This window comes from Castor canadensis, chromosome 3 (assembly GCF_047511655.1).
Source record: "Castor canadensis chromosome 3, mCasCan1.hap1v2, whole genome shotgun sequence".
NCBI lineage: Eukaryota > Metazoa > Chordata > Mammalia > Rodentia > Castoridae > Castor > Castor canadensis.
In genome coordinates this window covers 148,448,820-148,468,608 of record NC_133388.1, presented here as the reverse complement: position 1 = coordinate 148,468,608, position 19,789 = coordinate 148,448,820, and the positions used below count along the sequence as shown (strand labels likewise).

The 19,789-nt window shown below is 37.8% G+C and overlaps 1 protein-coding gene across 1 annotated transcript in view; it reads right to left on the bottom strand.

Moving 5' to 3' along the window:
• Atp6v0d2 (ATPase H+ transporting V0 subunit d2) overlaps positions 1–18,688 on the bottom strand; it is a 48,641-nt gene extending 29,953 nt beyond the window's left edge. Inside the window, exons 1-2 of the mRNA XM_020179171.2 lie at positions 18,318–18,688; positions 7,076–7,247 (exon numbers count right to left, since the gene is read on the bottom strand). Of these exons, the coding sequence (XP_020034760.2) occupies positions 7,076–7,247; positions 18,318–18,447 (302 nt within the window). The 5' untranslated portion in view covers positions 18,448–18,688. The remainder of the gene's footprint in view (positions 1–7,075; positions 7,248–18,317) is intronic.
• Between the last annotated feature and the right edge of the window lie 1,101 nt (positions 18,689–19,789).

Here is a 19,789-nt window from a genome sequence, read left to right as displayed (position 1 = left end):
AAGGTGCACAGTTTTTGAAGACCCACAGACATTTGCAGTTTTCTTGCTGTGTTATAAAATTCTAGGACAGTGGGAAATCACATACTTTCTAAGCTGATGGGCCTGGGATGGAATCCTTTCAAGTCTCTTAATTTTCTGACTTTGAAAATCCATCAATTCATTGAGTCTCAGCTTCTCTAGTTTAAGAATGGAGATATTAACACCTTCTTTGCAGCACTCTTGTGTAGAAATACAGGTAGAATATTTAGCTTACAGTAACTTTCTTCAGGGGTCTGATAAGTAACCTAACCATATAAAGCTTGAAAACAACAGGGAGTGTTAAAGACTGCAGCTAATTGGGGAGTACACGCCCTCATTAAGTGTAATCATCTTAAAAAATTTATTTTAAACACTGAGCTAAGCTGGGCATGGTGTGCATGCCTGCAACACAGCTACTCAGGAGGTAGAGGCCTAAGGATAGAGAGTTCAAGGCCTGTCAAAGCAAATCTAGGGAAACCTTATCTCAAAAATACCACAAACAAGCCAACACCAGTGGCTCACACCTGTAATCCTAGCTACTCAGGAAGCAGAGATCAGGAACATTATGGTTCAAAGCCAGCCCTGGGCAAATAGTTCCTGAGACTCTATCTCAAGAAATCCATCACTAAAAAAAGGCTGATGGATTCTTGAGATAGAGTCTCAGAGACTCAAACAATAAGAGTACCTGCCTAGCAAGCATGAGGTCCTGAGTTCAAACTCCAGTGCTGTAAAAACAACAAACAAACAAAACAAGAAAGCAAACCCCAAAATCCCCACTGAACTAGTGCCAGGGGTGACATCTGGTTTTTATCTAATGTATTGTCCAATAAATAACCATTTTCAAGTGTTATATAAAGTATATAATGCTGAGTTCTGCAGAGTATTTTTCTAGCTCTGTGTCAGGGGCTGCTAAATGCAGGATTACATAGTGATTCAACAAATAATGACAATTATGTACTAGTTGGTCCAGATAGAGACAATGAAAGAACTAATTTAGAGTAGATAGCCAATAGTGGGTGTAAACTGAACTGTGTCCATTGGTGACAAGAATAAGACTACCAAAACTCCTTTCCAAGTCCAATTTAATGCTAACATTCTACCTACGACTTTGTGACAATCTGTATGCATATAATAGATAGATAGATAGATAGATATACATGTATGTATATATAATATATATAACTTTATTAATGACTAGAACTATTTGGAATTTTAAATAATTTGTTGTTAAGAAACAGGAATGTATTTAGCATAGAAGTTTGTGAGGAAGCAACAACCACCACAGCAGTGTATTGTGAAAGAAGGATGCTTACTTAATTAGTGCTAAGGTTCCTTTCAGGTCTGAGGTTTTATGATTAGGAAACAACAAATCCATGGCTCAACACCTAAGAGGAACCACTGATCACATGAGTCACTGTCATTCTTAGCACTAGAGCATTTCCTGGTATAGTTTGGGCAAATTTCCTTTGTGTGATATCTGTCTCCCTACCTACAAGTACAGAGCCTGGCAGTTCTCTGACCCACTTCACACTGCCTTTTGTCATTACTATCAGATTTTTCTGAACTCAACTAAAATCAGAGCAAAATAATTTTATAAAGCTGATGGCTAATATTTATTTTAAATCATGATTTTTCCATTTGTTAGACCTGTGATCCTGCATTTCAGTTTTGACTTCTTAATCCTTATAATGGCGATGATAGCCATGAAGAAGAACGAAATGTTATCATTCGCTGGTAAATGGATGGAATTGGAGAACATCATTCTGAGTGAGGTTAGCCTGGCCCAAAAGACCAAAAATCGTATGTTCTCCCTCATATGTGGACATTAGATCAAGGGCAAACACAGCAATGGGATTGGACTTTGAGCACATGATAAAAGCGAGAGCACACAAGGGAGGGGTGAGGATAGGTAAGACACCTAAAAAACTAGCTAGCATTTGTTGCCCTTAACGCAGAGAAACTAAAGCAGATACCTTAAAGCAACTGAGGCCAATAGGAAAAGGGGACCAGGAACTAGAGAAAAGGTTAGATCAAAAAGAATTAACCTAGAAGGTAACACCCACGCACAGGAAATCAATGTGAGTCAATGCCCTGTATAGCTATCCTTATCTCAACCAGCAAAAACCCTTGTTCCTTCCTATTATTGCTTATACTCTCTCTACAACAAAATTAGAAATAAGGGCAAAATAGTTTCTGCTGGGTATTGAGGGGGTGGGGGGTAGAGGGAGGGGGTGGAGTGGGTGGTAAGGGAGGGGGTGGGGGCAGGGGGGAGAAATGACCCAAGCCTTGTATGCACATATGAATAATAAAATTAAAAAAAAAAAGAAAAAAGAACAGGAGGGTTCAGTGAGGTGATATTTGTAAAGCATTAGCAGAGCCCCTGTTATCTAGTAATATTCCAAAATGGTGTCTAGCATTTTGATTATCATTATTTCAACACAGCTAGGGCCCTTTTGTGCAGGGCTTTAGTGTCTTAATTACTCAAGTGAGGCATCTTTACAGGGGGCATTACTGTGTGCAAAGCCAGCAGCTGTTGAAGATTAGGTAAGAAGGGGATCCAACTCAGTCCAAAGCCAAGTATTCTTGCTTCACCCCAACCATTGTGGGGAGGTGGAAGAAGCTCTATGAGTAAATCTGGTAAATCTGGCCTCTTCTTCTGTCTCTTTTATATTTCAGATTTCTCCTTGAGATTTTAATATTTTATTTTTACAGACACCAACCAAACAACACAAACATATGCACGCACACACACACACACACACGAAAAATATTCTGATGTGTTAAGTTCAACTCCCTCAGCCCGGCATTGAAAACTTTCTGTGATTTGGCTGTAGTTTACTTCTCTAGGTTCCCTTCTGCACACCCCACTCCAGCCTACCCTGGCCTGAGATTCATGCATTTGGCACCCTTCTCATCCACATGCTTCAACCCCAGATGGTGAGCCTTCTCCCACATCACCAAATTTACCCCATTTCAGGCTTAGCAGCAATACCAGCCCTGTGGGAAGGCTTTTCAGAATCCCTGGACTGAGTCAGATCCAAGTTCACATCTTATCTTCATCCCTACCAGCTATATAATTGTGGATTTTAATCAAAGCCAGCATTTGAATCTTCCTATCAATAAGGTAGAGAGAATAATCCTAATCCATGGTGCTAATAGAAGGACTGATTATTGCCAACTATAACCACTGGCACTAATCACATATCTCAGGTATGTCAATTACTTCCTTCCTTGAACTACAGTCATTTCTTCTATTTACTTACTCGTAGAAATGGTGTGGGAACAACTGCAGAGCCATTGGGGAATGAGAGTAGATTCTTGGTCTCATTCATTTTTGGGGTAGAACTCAGGGCCTTGCACATGCTAAGCAAGTATTCTACCTCATAGCTACATTCCCTACTCTTCTTAGTCCCATTCTTTACCAAAATAAATTCTAATATAGACCAAAGTTTTAAATATTAAAAAAATGAAATATCAACAACAGCAAATTAATGAAAGAAAAGACAAGAGAATTTATTTATGAATCTGAACTAGAGGAGGCCTTTCTAAGCTGGAGATAGCCAGAAGCTAACAGATGAAAACATTGATGAATATGGCTAATTAAAATGCTCATTGGGGCTGGATGTGAAGCTCAGAGGTAGAGAACTGGTAGGCCCTGGGTTGGAGCATCAGTACCCAAAGGTTAATATTTCCACAGCAAAATAATAATAATAATTAATACTATAAAAATCAAATCAAGAAAATAGTTTTGCAACACAAATAAAAAGAGCAAACTTTCTTAATTTACAAAGTGACTCACATATCAATTAAAAAGGACTGAAAATTCTATTAAAATAGGTAGTCGGGTAACAAACACAAATAATAAATATGAAATAACTCATTTTCACTGCTAAATAAGCATATACTGAAGGAAAAGGATGCCATTTTTTAAAAAGTATATTAGACTGGCAAAAATTAAAAAGGATATATAACTTTGGTAATAGCATAAGAACACAGGCCTTTTCATCTAATGCTGTGAGGGTACAAATTGGTGCCACATCTGTTGAGAATAATTTAACAATATTTACCAAAATAAAAAATGCATTTTCATAGGCGGAGGCAGGAAGGTCATAAGTTCAAAGCCAGCCTGGGCTACATAGTAAGACTGTCTCAAAAACCAAAAGAAAAACAAAATCAAAACAAAACAAAACAAAATAAACCATCTCCCCCACCCCGCAAAAAAAAGAAAGCCCTTCAAACTCCCACTGTCGTTGTACTCATTACTTCTACTGATACAAATTAAACTCAGAAATAAATTCAAGACCTGCGTAGATGGCTGGGGATGTTGCTCAGTGGTTGAGTGCTTACCCAGCACACATAAGGCCCTCGGTTCAATCCTTTGCACTGAAAAACAAAACAAAAACCTTACAAGCTAATTGCATTTCTTTGAGTAATGGAAAAAAGATTTAGCTACTTGTCAACAGACAACCATAAATGGACAAATGACACAGACAAAACACAGCATTCTATAGTTATTTCAAAAGAATGATATGTACAGGATATTCCTGAAAATATTAAGAAGGGGAAAAGCCCAGAAGGAAAATGATGCGATTTGAATACAGTTGAAATGTGGGGTGAGGGAGTAAGTGTACGTACATCAATAGACACACATTAGCGTAAGTATTATTCTGGAAAAACATGAGAAACTGAGAAGTAGTTATTTTTGGGAAAGGAACTGGTAGAATAGTGCACAATTTTTGCTTTTCTGAACTCTTGGAAAGTTAAAATCATTTCCTTTCATATCTCTCCTCCTCTTCCTCCTCCTCCATCTTCTTCTTTCACTCAGTGCAGAGGATGGAACCCAGGGTCTTGTTCATACGAGGCCAGGGCTGCACCACTGAGTCACATCCCTAACATGATAGTACTCGTGAAGTAAAGCTGATCCCACAACAATGTAATGCAATATGAAATCCCAATCGAAGAGCCTTCCCTTATTTCTACTCTTACCCAGTATTGATAACAGAGTTTACATTGATTTTCCTCTGTGTCAACTGCCTGGGAGTGCAGTTCTGTTTCCGTGGAGTAGTTTCTGATTGCCATGTTCAGATTCCAAGAAATATCTGTACCAGCATGAGAAATCTTGCTGACTGGCATATTATTTCTCCTCACACTAATGCCAACGTGCAATAGTTAGAGCCCAGCTAGCTTTGCTCAGCTCAGCAAACACAATAGATATTCTTAGTTCTGTTCCCTTGCTCCCTGGACTCCAGGTCCAGAATGGATGATAGTGAAATGGAAGGATGGAAGAAGAGAAAAGAGCAGAGAATGAGTGTCTTTTTGGTCAGCCACACCGATTTTTCTCCTCTCTGGAACTTGAGGCAGCCAGCTCCATTATTTACATCATTTACTTGGTACAGAACAGTCAACCAGGCAGGGGCTGAAACTACTCTTTCATGAGGTGCCTCTGCCACCTGCCCGTCCAGCCTCTCTCTTACTTCCTGGAACCTGACTCTAAGAACCCTAGGTTGTCTCCCAGAGCCTCCCTGCACAGGCTCTAATGCTCCACTTCTTTTATTAGACATTTTTCGAATTTCCTATCTCTAGTGCTGAACACAATGTTTGACGCAAAGCCCTAATTCTTTTGTTCCCTTTTCACTGAGTTTTGGCTTATACAAACCAGCACTTGCTTCATTGTTAATCTTTCTACAAATATATTGAGTGCCTGGGTGCAGAAACCAGAGTGGGGCTCAGGCCTCATAATGGTAACTTTGTACCTTACATCTAAATGTTATTTAAATAATATACAGTTCATTTATTGTAGGCCTTTGTCCCCATCTAGGACACTAGAGAGAAACAAAGGTATTCCAAATGGCTCATTTGAACACTAGCTGTAATTTATGAACCAGATTAATAAAAATATAGTTGATTATCTTTAAAAAAAAAATGGAGAACAGGAAGATAAAACAGGTCCTGCCTGGAGGTTGGTACCACTGAGGGGGGCTGGATATGAGAAAAGGTTGTAGGAAGGCAAATATAGTGGAAATATCATGTACCTATATATGAAACTGGAAAAATGAGACCCATTAAAACTATTCCAGGAAATGGGGGAGGGGTGGATTAAGAGAATGATGGAGTGAGTGAATTCAACAACGATTTATTGCAATAACTTTTGTAAATATCACAATATACCCCAGTACAAAATAATATGATAATAGAAAAAGATAAAAAAGGAAGTTTCAAAATATCTCTGAACTGTAACTACATAAACTACTCTGAACAAAATATCTCTGAACTACTTTTACATAAAGTAAAGGTGATGTGTAAGATAAACCAGGAGTATAAACCCAGTAGTCCATTGTTATAAGGAAACATTTTTTTTAGCTTTGAAATACAAGTTTATGTTTTCTACATTTTTCTTAATTCTGGGAGTTTATATGTTTTTTTCAACACAATTGTTCTTAAATCTTGAATTTAATCAATAAATTCAATAGCAAAAGTTTTGTCAGCTGTGGGATTATGTAATTATTTTTATGTAATTAAAAAACTCATTTTTGGCTTTTTAAAAAAATACGATTTATTATGTGGAGGTTCAAACATTTCTTAGCATGAAGTGCCCACACATTGGAAGACTGGTCATGGGTAAAAATAAAACACATGTAACCGTGACAGGGAGCACTTGCAGTAGAACACTGGCAATCAGGAGAGTAGAAGTGACCTTATGAACAATTCGTGATAACTCAACCCTACCCCCTCAAATTATATAAAAATGTCATGTACAATTTACCTTCAGTACTAGCATGTTAAGCATCAGCTGCACATATTTTTTTAAATGAGATATTTAAACACTGCTTTATAAGAAGGCCACCATCACCTATGTTATCTTTAAATTCATGAAAATCTGTTTTTTTTCTAATGTGAAAATGTAGCTGTGAGATTATCAGCTGATAAAACTTTAAGGTATTCAAACTCACAACCAATGGAAAAGGTCTTAATCCAGTACCCTACCTGTAACTGTTAGGGTCATTTGCACAGTCACATTGGGGTTTAGTGGAGCTTCCTGCTGTTACTTATTACTTACGTCATGTAGGTAAAAAATGTGCTGAGTGGCTCCAGGGAATGATTCCGCAAATAGTCAAATTCTCTGCATAGCCTTTTCCTCATTTCAGTGTCGATTTTGGAAACAGTAAGAGGATTGGTTTGATTGGCCAAGAAGTTGCCATAATCAGTGGTCTGGAGATGAATTTTCAGATCTGAAAGTAAAAGAAACCCCAAATCAAGTTAAATTTTGAGAGTGTATTTGTGGTAACTTTAAAGTAAATACATACTTATTATCTTATTAGAATTTAATATAAGGTCTATACATTATTTAGACTTGAGTGAGAATCTCTAAAGCAATGAGAAGTTAATGCAGGTGTGAATATTCTAGTACTTCATAAAAATTTCCAATTAAGAAATCTGATATCATTTCAGAGCTTAAAAAAAAAAGAATACTAGTAATAACAAACACCTAATCCAGAGATGGCTTTGCCTGAACCAGTTTTAGTCATTTGGAAAACTGTTGCGACTACTAAGACTCCATTCCATCTTGATGGAAAAGAGAAATTTACTAGTAATAGTTAACAGGGGTGCAGGCAGCCAATACTGCTGAATTTCAATATACTTTCAAAACAGATGAAGAAACTGAAGCCCAGTGGGGCTAACTAGTGGAATTGTACAGGTTGATCTTAGACTAGGAGAGGAGGCTCCTTGTCTTAAAGCCCATTGTCATTTCTACCAGGCCACGCTGGGCATCTTTAAATGTCAATAGTTTGGTCAAGTTGTCAGATGACTGGGTTGAATTCCAACTTCATCTGCTGTGTCTTCCTCCTGAACAAACCAAGTGTTTTTCAGTATCTAAACTTCTGTTAATATTGACCCCGCTCCACTCTCTAGAATGCTCTCTCTTTTCAGATTTGCTCATTATAATGTATTCTTCAAGGTCTGATTATAACATCAAAATAAGTTACCTGTTATTGAGTACTTACTATGTACTACACTAAACTTGTATTCTCATTTAACAAATCCTCAAGTCAATCCTATGAAATAGGAGTGATTTTTATGTCCTTTTATAGATAAGAAAGAACACTGAAGCTGGGTGGCTTAATAACTTTCTCAACAGGGCATAGGTAAAATAGGATCTTAAGTGACTTCAAAGTCACTTGTATTTTATGCCAACCAGTGCCATCAGATTATCACAGCTTCTGTAATGCCTTAGTTCTCCCAAGTTCATTGATCTGAACTTGAAAGTATTTTAATAATACCTTTAATATATTAGCTACTATAGGATACTACCTAGATTTAACTAACATGCAAATGTTATTGAAAATATAGAATGTCTAAAATGTCTTTGGCTCCATCTAGCACACATAGAGCCAATACAGCATTTTAGTACTTATTGGTTCTTCCACTTAAACATTTATTGAGCACCTATGATGTGCTATCAACTACCAGAACCTCAAAGATAGACTAGACATAAATTCCTCACCCTGAAGGAAACTCACAGTCTGGTGGAGGAGAAACTCACCACGTCCTATTCACACAATAAGCTAAATTTGGTGAAAAGATCCTTGATTTATGGGACAGAGAGAATGGCACAGAGGGATGGGAGCAAGAGGACTTGTAAAGTGTCCTCAAGGAGGCTAAGCCATAAATGAATATTTAAGTGCTCTATACGAGTAGGAAGACCGTGTTCTATGAATTAGGACAGGAGCAAGAAGCTTTAAGCTCAGTGTTGCTCAAGTGTTACATGGAAATATGGAAATTAAAAACAGAACTATATATGATCCAGCAATTCCACTAATGGGGATATAGCTAAAGGAAATGGTGTGTGGAAAAAGACACTGCACTCCCATGTTTGTTTCAGCACTATTCACAATAGCCAGAGTATGAAAGCAACATAAATATCCATCCGTAGATAAATAGGAAAAGAAAATATATAGTGAAATGCTATTCAGCTATAAAATAGGAAGGAAATTCAGTTGTTTGTGACAATACAGATAAACCTGGAGGACATAATGTTAAGTGAAATAAGCCAGGCACAAAAAAGCAAAGAATACGTTATCTCATTCAGATATGAAATCTAAGAAAGTTGAACTCATAGATGTGTAAAGGGTAGAACAGTGGTTACCAGGGACTGGGGGTGGGGGAGGATTGGGGATGCTGAGACATTGGTCAAAGAATACAAAAGTTCAAGTCCCTAGAAGGAATCATCTCAAGAGATATATTATACATTATAGTGACTACAGTAAATGACAATGTATCGTATTTTGAAAATACACTAAGAGGATAAATTTTACTGCTATTCTCACTATAAAAAATAAGTGTATAAGAGAATGCATTTGTTAATTTGCTCAGTTGAGTCATCCTACAATGTATATATGTATCTTTCAAGATATTGTGTTGAAGTTACAGTTAGAGTAAGAAATTTGGGCGTGTTTTGCACAGTAGGTTGACTATAAATAGCAATAATGTACCGTATATTTCAAAACGTTAGAAGAAAGGGTTTGGGAGTTTTTATCATAAAGAAATGATGGTGTTTGCGGTACTGGTTTAAACAGTACACAGTGTGTACCCATTTTGAAGCATCATAAGTTACTCCACTAATATGTACAATGTTTACGCTTTATGTGTCACTTAAAAATAAACTAAATGCTGACATAATATCAACACTCTGTAATATCAGCACTCTGGAGGCTGAGGCAGGAAGATCATGAGTTCAAGGCCACTCTGGGCTATATTGTAAGAACCTATCTAAAAAAACCTCAATATTATTCTTATAAGTTTAATTTACACAAAAATTTTAAAAAGCACATTGCACACGATAAATAGGCAAATTTTGTTTTCAGTACTGGGCTTGAACTCAGGGCCCACACCTTGAGTCACTCCACCAGCCCTTTTTTTAGAGGGGGATGGTTATTTTCGAGATAGGGTCTTGCTAACTATTTGCCAGGGCTGGCTTCAAACCACGATCCTCCTGATCTCAGCCTCCTGAGTTGTTAGGATTATAGGCAAGAGCGACTGGCACCCAGCCACATAATTTTTATGTGTCATTTTTTAAAGGTGATAGAGAAGCAGAGGTAAGAATTGAAGTCAAGGAAATGGCATATGTTGTCATAAGGAGGGCTTGGTGTCTTTATCCTCAGGATAACGGGGAGCCACTCAGACTATGAAACAACTGCTCTGGTTGGGGAAAGGAGGGTTGGATCTGCAGTAAGGCAAGGTACGGGCATCCTTCCTCAGAGTCTGGAATAGATTTTGCCTGGAAAATGCTCTTTATTTGACTGCAGAACTTACTTGCTCAGATACTTATTTAATCCACTCAATATAAAACAATTATAGTTTTTTGCTATGCTCTTATTTTGGCAGTTCAGATTTTTATGTAATTTGACAGTTTGCATTCTCAGCACCAAGGAATATTTGCCAACAGAAGTGACACAAATGGTATTTCTTTCAAAACCATGATATTTTGCTCCATGACATATGTTTCTTTTAAACTAAATAAAGTTCAAACCTTTCAGCTGCCAGAGAGATCCTGAAATTAGACATTTCGAGTGTTTCAGACCCTGGAGGATCTTGGAATACTGACACGGGAAAGGCAAACGGTACAGAATCTGCCTCATGCCCACTCCCTTCTCTAGCACCAAAATGATCCAAGACACCTTTGCATGCAGATTCTAGGAAAATCCTAGGATCTCAAATATTTACTGTGAGATGCTGACAAATTGCCAATAATAACAATATCACTCATACTTTCATAGTTTTCAAAATGGGCTTATTTAATCTTTTTCTCTACATTACCCTAAATGCTTATCTAGATAGGTACGTCAGTAATAAAACTTTGTGGTCAAATAACTTTGAAATAAATAGTCTTCTTTACCATAGAATAAAAAGTCTTTAATACATTAATGTAAGAGATTTGTTTGAAAAAAGTATGGTATGAAGCCTCCCAAGCTATGAAAAAACACCAGGACAGCCTGGCCCACAGGACACACATGGGAAAATACACTACACTTTATCCAGAAAGTATGTGGCAAGTGGTGTTTTTTTTTTTTTTTTTTTTAATGAGGACGGGAACCCTACAGATTAAATCAATTAAATAGGTCCTAAATAGAATAAAAGAATAAAAGGAATCCATTAGGCTAGTCTCTCAAGTATCAGAGTGCATCACACAGAAGTGCAAATGTTTCCATGGTATGATATGAAACAGTGTCTTCCCAGCATTGCAACCACAGGGTTGAGGGAATGATCTGACATCACATGGCTAGTGAGTGAGTCAGGACGGGGAGCTGTGACTTTGTGATTACCCTCTCTTTATCAATTTGTTGGCAGTTCATTCTTAGAAAAGTTATGATTTTTTTTTCCATGCAGCTTCCTGTTTGGTCCTCTCCATAAAGCCAACATACGACCTTTCATTCTCCAAGGAGGTTATACCAAGGAATTACCTTTAGAGGTACCTGTCCAAGTAGTCAAGGGGATCCCCCTGCATTTCCCCCACTTTGCTGTTGCTGAATTTTGGGAGGTTATCTGTGCTTTCTGAACTCAGTTTCATCATCTACAAAATGGATGTAGACAGCTTGGGTATAGCTCAGCGGTAAGGAACTTGCCTAGCCTGCATGAGAACCTGGGCTTGATCCCCAGAAATACACACGGACACAGAGTCTATAGTTTCAGACTATAGCAGAGATTAAATTAGTGACATTATAGCCCTGGTTTAATCCCCATCTCAAAAACAAACGAACAAAAAAGATAATGCAGGTAGTGAAGAAACAGCATATAGAAGCTACTACAAAATATGATTTTTTTTTGCTTCCGATATGTGCCTGTTCACTTCCAAAATAATCAGATTCAGTTGGCTAAGAACTTTGATTTTTATTCTCTACACTAGGAATTTCCCAACTGATATATCGAATTCTTATATCAGATCTAATAGTTATTCAGACTTTAAATAAATATATCAATATCTATAAAACTTGATACTTCTTTTTCTTTCTTTCTTTCTTTTTTTTTTTTTTCCAGACAGGGTCTTATTATGTAGCCCAGGCTGACCTTGAACTCACAATCCTCCTGCCTCTGCCTCTGCTGGGATGACAGGCATCCCTACATTCCTCCATCTCTTCTCTGATCTCCACTCCTAATGGATGTGGCTTAGAATGACCATCTGACCCCTAGATTACTGATTTTCCCAAGTTCTTTTCTTCTCAGGAGCTCCCAAGCCTCAACTGTTATCAAACCTAAGAATTTTTAATTTTTATACTGATCTTACAAGTAGCTTGCAGCCACTGGAAGCTTTAGGTAAATTAAAAACAGACTTTCACAGTGTCTGTAGAGTGTTTTCATACCCATCACCTCTAAACTGTCACAATAGCCCCCATTTATAGGTGAAGAAACCGAGACTCAGCCAGGTGACTTGTTCACACTGTCCATGCTTACAAACATTTGACCAACTCTCAGACATGACTTGTCCGTATTCAGTGTTAGTTCAGTATCTTGAAATTTAAATCAGGCCTTCAAGGTCCTTCACCATTTTTCCCAGTCTAAACTCCAGCCTTCTCTCCAGGTAGTCTGATATTTCTGTGGAGCTAATTTACTCCCCACCTGAACATGTTGATATTTTCCTCTCAGTACACTGCTTTTCCCTGCCTGCCTGGAGTGTTTTGCCATTTTAACTCTTTCCCGAATGACTTTTTCTCAACCATTCTTATTCAAGATTTGTTTTACTTACAGGTTTGAGCCATTTTTGTATTTTTATTTATTTTTTTAATAAGCTTTGGTTTTTTAGACATGGGCTCACCATGTAGCCTAGTCTGACCTCGAACTTGAAACCTTCCTGCCTCAGCCTCTGGAGCACTGGGATTAAGGCATATGCCACCATACCTGGCTTGTGTTTTAAATTTATATTTATTCTTTACATACTAATCATGTCTCCAACTAAATAGCTGCTTAGGTAGTGAACAGGTGTACTGATTTTCATATTCTCCATAGACTGAATACAATTTTGACACATAGACAAGCCTCAAGTATTAGATTTGATTTGTGATTAAAACCTGAGATCAACAGACTGGTAGTCATACAGCACTGTACATATACTCTATGACTGTTAACAGAGTTGGAACTTTTTGTTGTTGTTGCTTTGTTTTATTTTGATTTGCTTTGTTTTTAGACACAAAGTCTCACCCAGTCTTGCCTCAAACTTGTGATCCAACTGCCTCAGCTTCCCCTGTGCTGGGATTACAAACATGTACACCATGTCTGGCTTCCTCATTTTGATACAGAATGAACATTTCTAAAAGTGCTGTCTGAAGGAGAACAGAATGAACTAGTCATATAACAAAAACCATTAACAAGACCATGAAGTGGGAAGAACCATTTCAGGAACTGCAAAAACTAGCAGAAGAGATACATCTAATTCTTGTTATATATGCACTGCAGATCAGAGGCAAACCCTCCGAACAGAGAGGACTTAAGAATTGTACTTTACAGAACATCTTCAGATAGTTCAGATGCTCCCCTGAACTGGAGATAGGCCCAGGAGATATCACCTAAGTATCAGATAAGAAAGTCTATGCTAAAGATACTCAGCTTGCTTAACATCCAGAGCCAGGAAGAAGAAGAGCCAGGACTCGAATTCAAACTCGGGTATTTCTAGTGCATGCCTTCAGATTTGTACTATACAAAGGAATCTTGGACTGTAGGAAGAGGAGAAAGAAAAGTGTAAGGTGCGTTTTCTGTCCTGAGGAAACCTACAATAGGGCTAGGGAAGTAGCTTAGTGGGAGAGTGCTTGCCCAGAAAGTGCCCAGCAGGCCCCAGGACCTGGCTTCAATCCCCAGCATTGTAAAAAGGGAAAAGAGAGATGAAAGAAAGAGAGAGAGAGAGAGAGAGAAAGAGGGAGGGAGGGGAGGAAGAAAGGAAGGAAGGAAGGAAGGAAGGAAGACTGCTGAGTCTTTTAAGCTAAGAGTGAGGTTTATCTTGCCTGAGAGGAGCCATCAAAGTATTTTTGAACAGAGACAGTGTTGGATATGCATTTTAAGTACAAAACATTTAAAAAGGTGCTATAATTAGAGGTACAAATAATGTCTAAGGAATTGTAGAGAAAACTGTAAAATAAAAGTCTTCCTCCTATGTGTATTTTTAAAATTTTAAAGTAGGTAGAAGGCATATACACAGGTAAGCAGTGAAACTTCTCCTACAGTTGTCGCATACCCATCCACCACTCCCTGCTACTCATTCCTGGCCTCAGTTAATTACTAGTTTTTCATTTCTTTTTGATCCTTCCATAGTTTTTTTTTTACATCTAGACAATCATATAGAAAATGCTTAAAAATTTATTTCCCCTTTGTTAATTAAAGAATTGGTACCAGTGGGAGAGGGGAAGGTAAAAGGAAGTGGTGTAGGAGGGTGAATATGGTGAAAATATTAGGTACTCATGTATGAAAATGAAAAATGAGATCTGTTGAAACTATTCCAGGAATGGGGGGAGGAAGGGTTAAGGAGAATGATGAGGGAGTGAATTTAACTAAGATATATTATAAGAGCTTTTGTGAATGTCAAAATGTACCCCCAGTCAACAATAATATGATAATAAAAAAATGATAAAAAAAGGGTATTGTGCCACACATGTTTCTTCCCCTTGGGAATCTTGGTAATCTTTCATTCCCACCCTCCTGTATCGCTCTGTGTGCTTTTTTTCATTTTTCCTTGCTGCAGAATATTCCAATACATGCAGGCTCTGTAACATACTTTACAGAGTTCCCTAAAGAGGGGCATCTGATTTATTTCCATCTTTTGCTTTTCCAAACAATGTTACATGAGGAGCCTTGTACAGCTGTCATCTCACCTTTGGGCAAGTCTTTTTGTGGGACTTGCAATTTCCAGGCTGAGTGTATAGGCATTTGGGATTTTGGTATGTATAGTATGGGCCAACTGCCTTTATTAAAGGTTTCTTATTTTTCTAGTACATTTTTTTTTTCTCCAGAGTAGGAACCCCTTTAAGGCAGGAACTATATCTTACTCATCTTCCTTGGCCCTTGCTAGAAAGTGCTTACTATATGGTTAGTGAATTAATTCCTACCTGAAGAGAGTTGGAGAAGCTCTAAATGTCAAGTTCCTTGAAAGGGATACAATTGTTAGAGGGATGGAATGGATTCCTTTCGCTCCCACCAATAACCTTGTGGCAAGGAGGACAAAGTGAAAACTCCATCCAGCGTGCAGTCCACCCCTGCAACCTGAGAGCCAGTGCACACTTTTACCATGTTTCAGAAAAGACCATTTACTGCTAATCTAAGTATTCATTTCACCATCTTGTGTTTGTCAAAGAGGAAAGAATTTTTACACAACAGTCTTATTTGTGATTAAGACTGGTAAAAATAGTGGTGTTAATATTTTTAAAAAGAATACTAGCTTCCTTCTTTTGTACCTAGGAAAGACTGAGTCACAGTGGGTGCCACTGATTGGTTCAGGCCCCTGTTAGTCGGGGTCAGACCAGCCTTGGAATAGATGAGTACTTTCGACCACACATGCCCAATTATGTACACAGTCCAGCACGACTGTGAATACTAAGACTTGCCAAAGCCTTTTCTCTTTTCTGAATTTACCTGAAGCCCTATGTGTTCCTCATAAGTGCTTCTAAAACAGTCTGCTCCTAATTAGGATACAAAAGACTTTAAGAGTAAAAGCAGCTTCACCCTTTGCCAAGTTAGTTTTTTTTTTTAACAGAATGCACCTACTTCAACATGTGGTACTGTAATGACACAGTTCCCCTTCTCTTCTTTACCCATAATTGACATAATGCATACTTTGTGCAAAAGTAAACAGAAATCTTTACGTCCTTAACTTTTACTCAAACAAAAGCCCTTGACTGATTCCCACTCCAAATCTAGCTCAGGAGGTGGCTGGGTCTCTAAGAACATTCCCAGAAGCAACAAGCACACTATTTTCTGTGCGTTGTTCATTTCCCAACATCCTAAAATATATTCAGGAATGGAGGTCCATATTATTGTCTATTAGCAAAATGGAGTAGACATCAAAGCCCCCCAGGCCTCTATGTACCTTCAGCTTATACTCAGGAAGCAGTAACATTTTGTGAAAAAAAGAGGCAGGAATCTCTAACCTCCGTCACTGGTAGCCTGCAGTTGGTCACAGTCATTCTGAGCCTCAACTGTTAAGTGAGGACGTGAAATTCTTTTAGATTTATCTTTTTTGCAGCCATGACAACCCAAACGTGTTGTTAGTTCATATTTGATATTTCTGAGAGTCTTCAAACATCGATTATACAAAGATTCAAACACAGTTGGGAAATGAATAATTGAAAAAGTATATCATATTAAAAGAAAGATAGAAACCATGAGATAATAAGCAATAAAGCAATAGTGTATGTGGAGAGGTTTCTTAACCAGGGTGCAGGAACCTTTGGGTGGTCCCCAATCCCCTGACCATGTGCTCGCTACATGTGCACAGCCACGTACAGTTTTCCAAGAAGCTTCTTCTGAGGTTTCCAAAATGTCTGGAACCTGTTCTTCTCTCCCCCAAAATGAAAAACAATTTACTACATTTAGCTAAATGCCTATTCCAATAACAGATTTATTAATTTCATTCCTTTTTTCTTTTATTTCTCCTTTCTAAACACAATCTTTTGGTCAAAGGATCCGTGGCAGGAAATATTATAAGCAACTTTTAATTTTTGCTTTTTATCTTTTTTAACTGTTTATTCCCTAGAATTCTTTCTGTGGCTTTAGATATCCCTGTTTTGATATCACATAGGTATTTTATGTTTTTCCTGCATTTAGATTTGCACTCTTTACCTCATTTAAAAGCTTAACTGAAAACTAAGAAGAACTTATTCAAATGGATTCTCTCAGAAGCACTTACTGCGCCCTGGGTTCTTTCATTTTTCTACTTAAAGATATACAGATTTTTTCATACATGGTTAACACTCTCCAGTCACCAATCTCCTAATGGAATATGTGAAGGGATTTAGCATTTGGAACTATATAGGTTGATTTGTAGCCAACACAGTAAATGAGTTGAAAGATTCTAGCTGTTTCCAATGCTAATGAAAGGGCTGAGTCTACTTCAGCTGGGTAGTTTGGCCTTAGCTCTGGCTTTCACTGGTCACAACAAAAACAGGTGGCCTCAGCCCTAGGAAGCTTGCAAAGTCACCTTCAGAAGGGCTTAATGTTTGTTTTTGCCTGCTAGTACTTTTTGTAGGAGGCTTCATCTTTCTTCTACAATAACCAGGAAGTTTTAAAACACCTTATCAACTTTATAAGGATGCTTCAAAATGAGCAAGTAAAACTGTTTTTAATAATAAAAATACTACTACAGATGTGGGTTCCTTGGTAAAATTTTGAAAAAAAAATGTGATTTAAAGATAATTTTCATCTATTGAGTGTCATCTTATCTATTTCTTCCTATTCCTCAGATGAACAGGTGTTCTAATCACATTACCACCGAGAACCTTGACACTCATGGAGTCCCGGGTCCCCTGTATAGAAGCAGCAGAGGTCAAAGCCAGTGCTTTTGAATTCAGGACTGGGCTCACCATAGTCCTGATTTTTTTTTTTTTTTTTAAGCTTCACTTAAGGCAGACCTCAAACTAGACAAAAATGTTTAGATTTTTTTTTTTTTAGAGATCACCTGGCAATTTGATGAAGCCCTTCACCAAGTAGTGTTTACAAGTACATAGAATGAAAATACAAAGGATTACAAAGAAAACCAAATATTTTTAAATATAGTCATAAGAATGTTTTGTTTTGAATTTTTTTTTTGAGCTAAGATATTGCTATGTAGTCCAAACTGGACTTGAGTTCACATCCTCCTGTGTGCTGTGATCACAGGCGTGTGCCACCATGCCTGACTCAGAATGTTTTAAAGTGTATAGTAAATATTGGGCTTCCTTATTAAAAATATTAAAAATCAAACTTAATAGGTGAGTGTAATATCTACTCTAACTTTAAAATAGAGAAAACATTCATGAGATTTCAGGTATCTGCAAGAATTTTAAAAAAGGAAAACCACAATATTGAATTTCTGTTGGGGACAAAGTTGCAGGTACTTCTTATACCAACCACAGTGATATGCAGCCTTAATGAAAGGAATTATTAAATTTCCTTTGGAGAATATTGAAAATAGAGATTTAATTTTCTTTCCTTATCCAAGTTCATAAACACCAGAAATCTGGATCCCAGGAATAAGAACTTACACAGGAGTCTCAGGCCATGGGATCATAGTCCCTTCTCCTTGCTTCCTTCTTTTTCTTTCAAAGGGTGAGGAGAGCCACACTTACCTTCCAGGGTTTCACACTGCACTAGGTTGATGTAGTCCTGCTGGGTCAGGAGGCTGGCCTTGCACCCTCGCACCAGGCCCTCCAGGTAGCCATGGTCCACATTGAAGTACAGCTCTGCACTCTCAAACATGGGGAAAAGATCAGCCAGTTCTGGCTAAAACAGTTCTGGGGACCTGGTCAACTCTGGAAGACTTGCAGTAGTGTAGGAAAAATTCTGGTGGCACGGTCTCTCCACTGAGAGTCAGGATTTTGTGACTAGTTTCCTCTGGTTTCAGTGGCTTTCTGCACTGTGCACTCAGCCCTGTTTTTACAGTAACAGTGAATCACCCAGATGACCCAGTAAACCCGGGAAGCAATCCACTACTGGGAGGGGAGTGGGAGAGTGAGAGGGAGGGTCCTGGCTCAAGTCTTCCCCTCAGGTAGCACCAGCCCTGACTGCTTTGCCATTGGAAGGCACCTGAATGTTTTGTAAACATCTCCACCCCACTGGAGCTTTCCACTGTAAATGACATTTGCTCCATATTTTTCCCCTGAGGACTTTTAATAAGAAAGAAGACTAGGCTTTTTTTTCAAATTAAAATTTAATTTATAGAAGTAGATCAAATGTGAGCAGACAGTTTGAAGAATCTAGATACACCAATTCCACAACAGAGTAGAACAAATGGTTAGTAATGTCTTAAAAGTGCCAAAGATTGGTAGGTGCTTCTTATTCCACCAAGAGACAGAGCTCTATGATTCTGTAATAATCAGTCACTACCTCTGCAACCCGTACTGTTTCTTATGCATGCTTCTGTTTTACCCACTGAAAGAGGGATCTGCACAGATAATATTACTATCCAAATCACAGATAAGAATTAGCTCTCAGAAGCTCTAACACAGGCAGCTGAAATTGCACAGCTGGAAATACAGTAGATATTAATGAAACAGGGACTTAATTACTGAGGCTCATGCTCCAAAAAGGAGTGCTTGTTCTCCCAGAATACTTAGTTCAAAAATTGTGTCAACAGCATTTCCAGACTCTTTGGGAGGAGTTTTAAAAAAAGTGAATCAATGTAAATTTTGCTTTAGTTTTTAAAAAATCAGATAAGCAAGCTTAGCTTTACACAGTGCCCAAATTTGAATTCAATGGTTAGCAGAGGTTCTTATTATCTCATAATTATCTACCCCTCTCCCCACAATTCCACAATCCTCAAATATCCTGAGTATGTTTTATGTTGAGTCATTTGAGCTTATTTATCACTTTGATAGTTCTAAAGATGGCTACATATCAGTTATTTTACATAGTTGAAATTAGTGGAAACTTACCTGAATTTATTGCTTCCTTATCATTTTAGTATGTTTTACTATTATCTGTACACTTGAGGTTATTATGTCTATTATACATGTATGGTAGATTTTCTTTTTTCTTTCTTTCTCTTTTCTTTTTTTTTTGCAGTGCTGGGTATTGAACCCATGGCTTCCCACATGCTTCT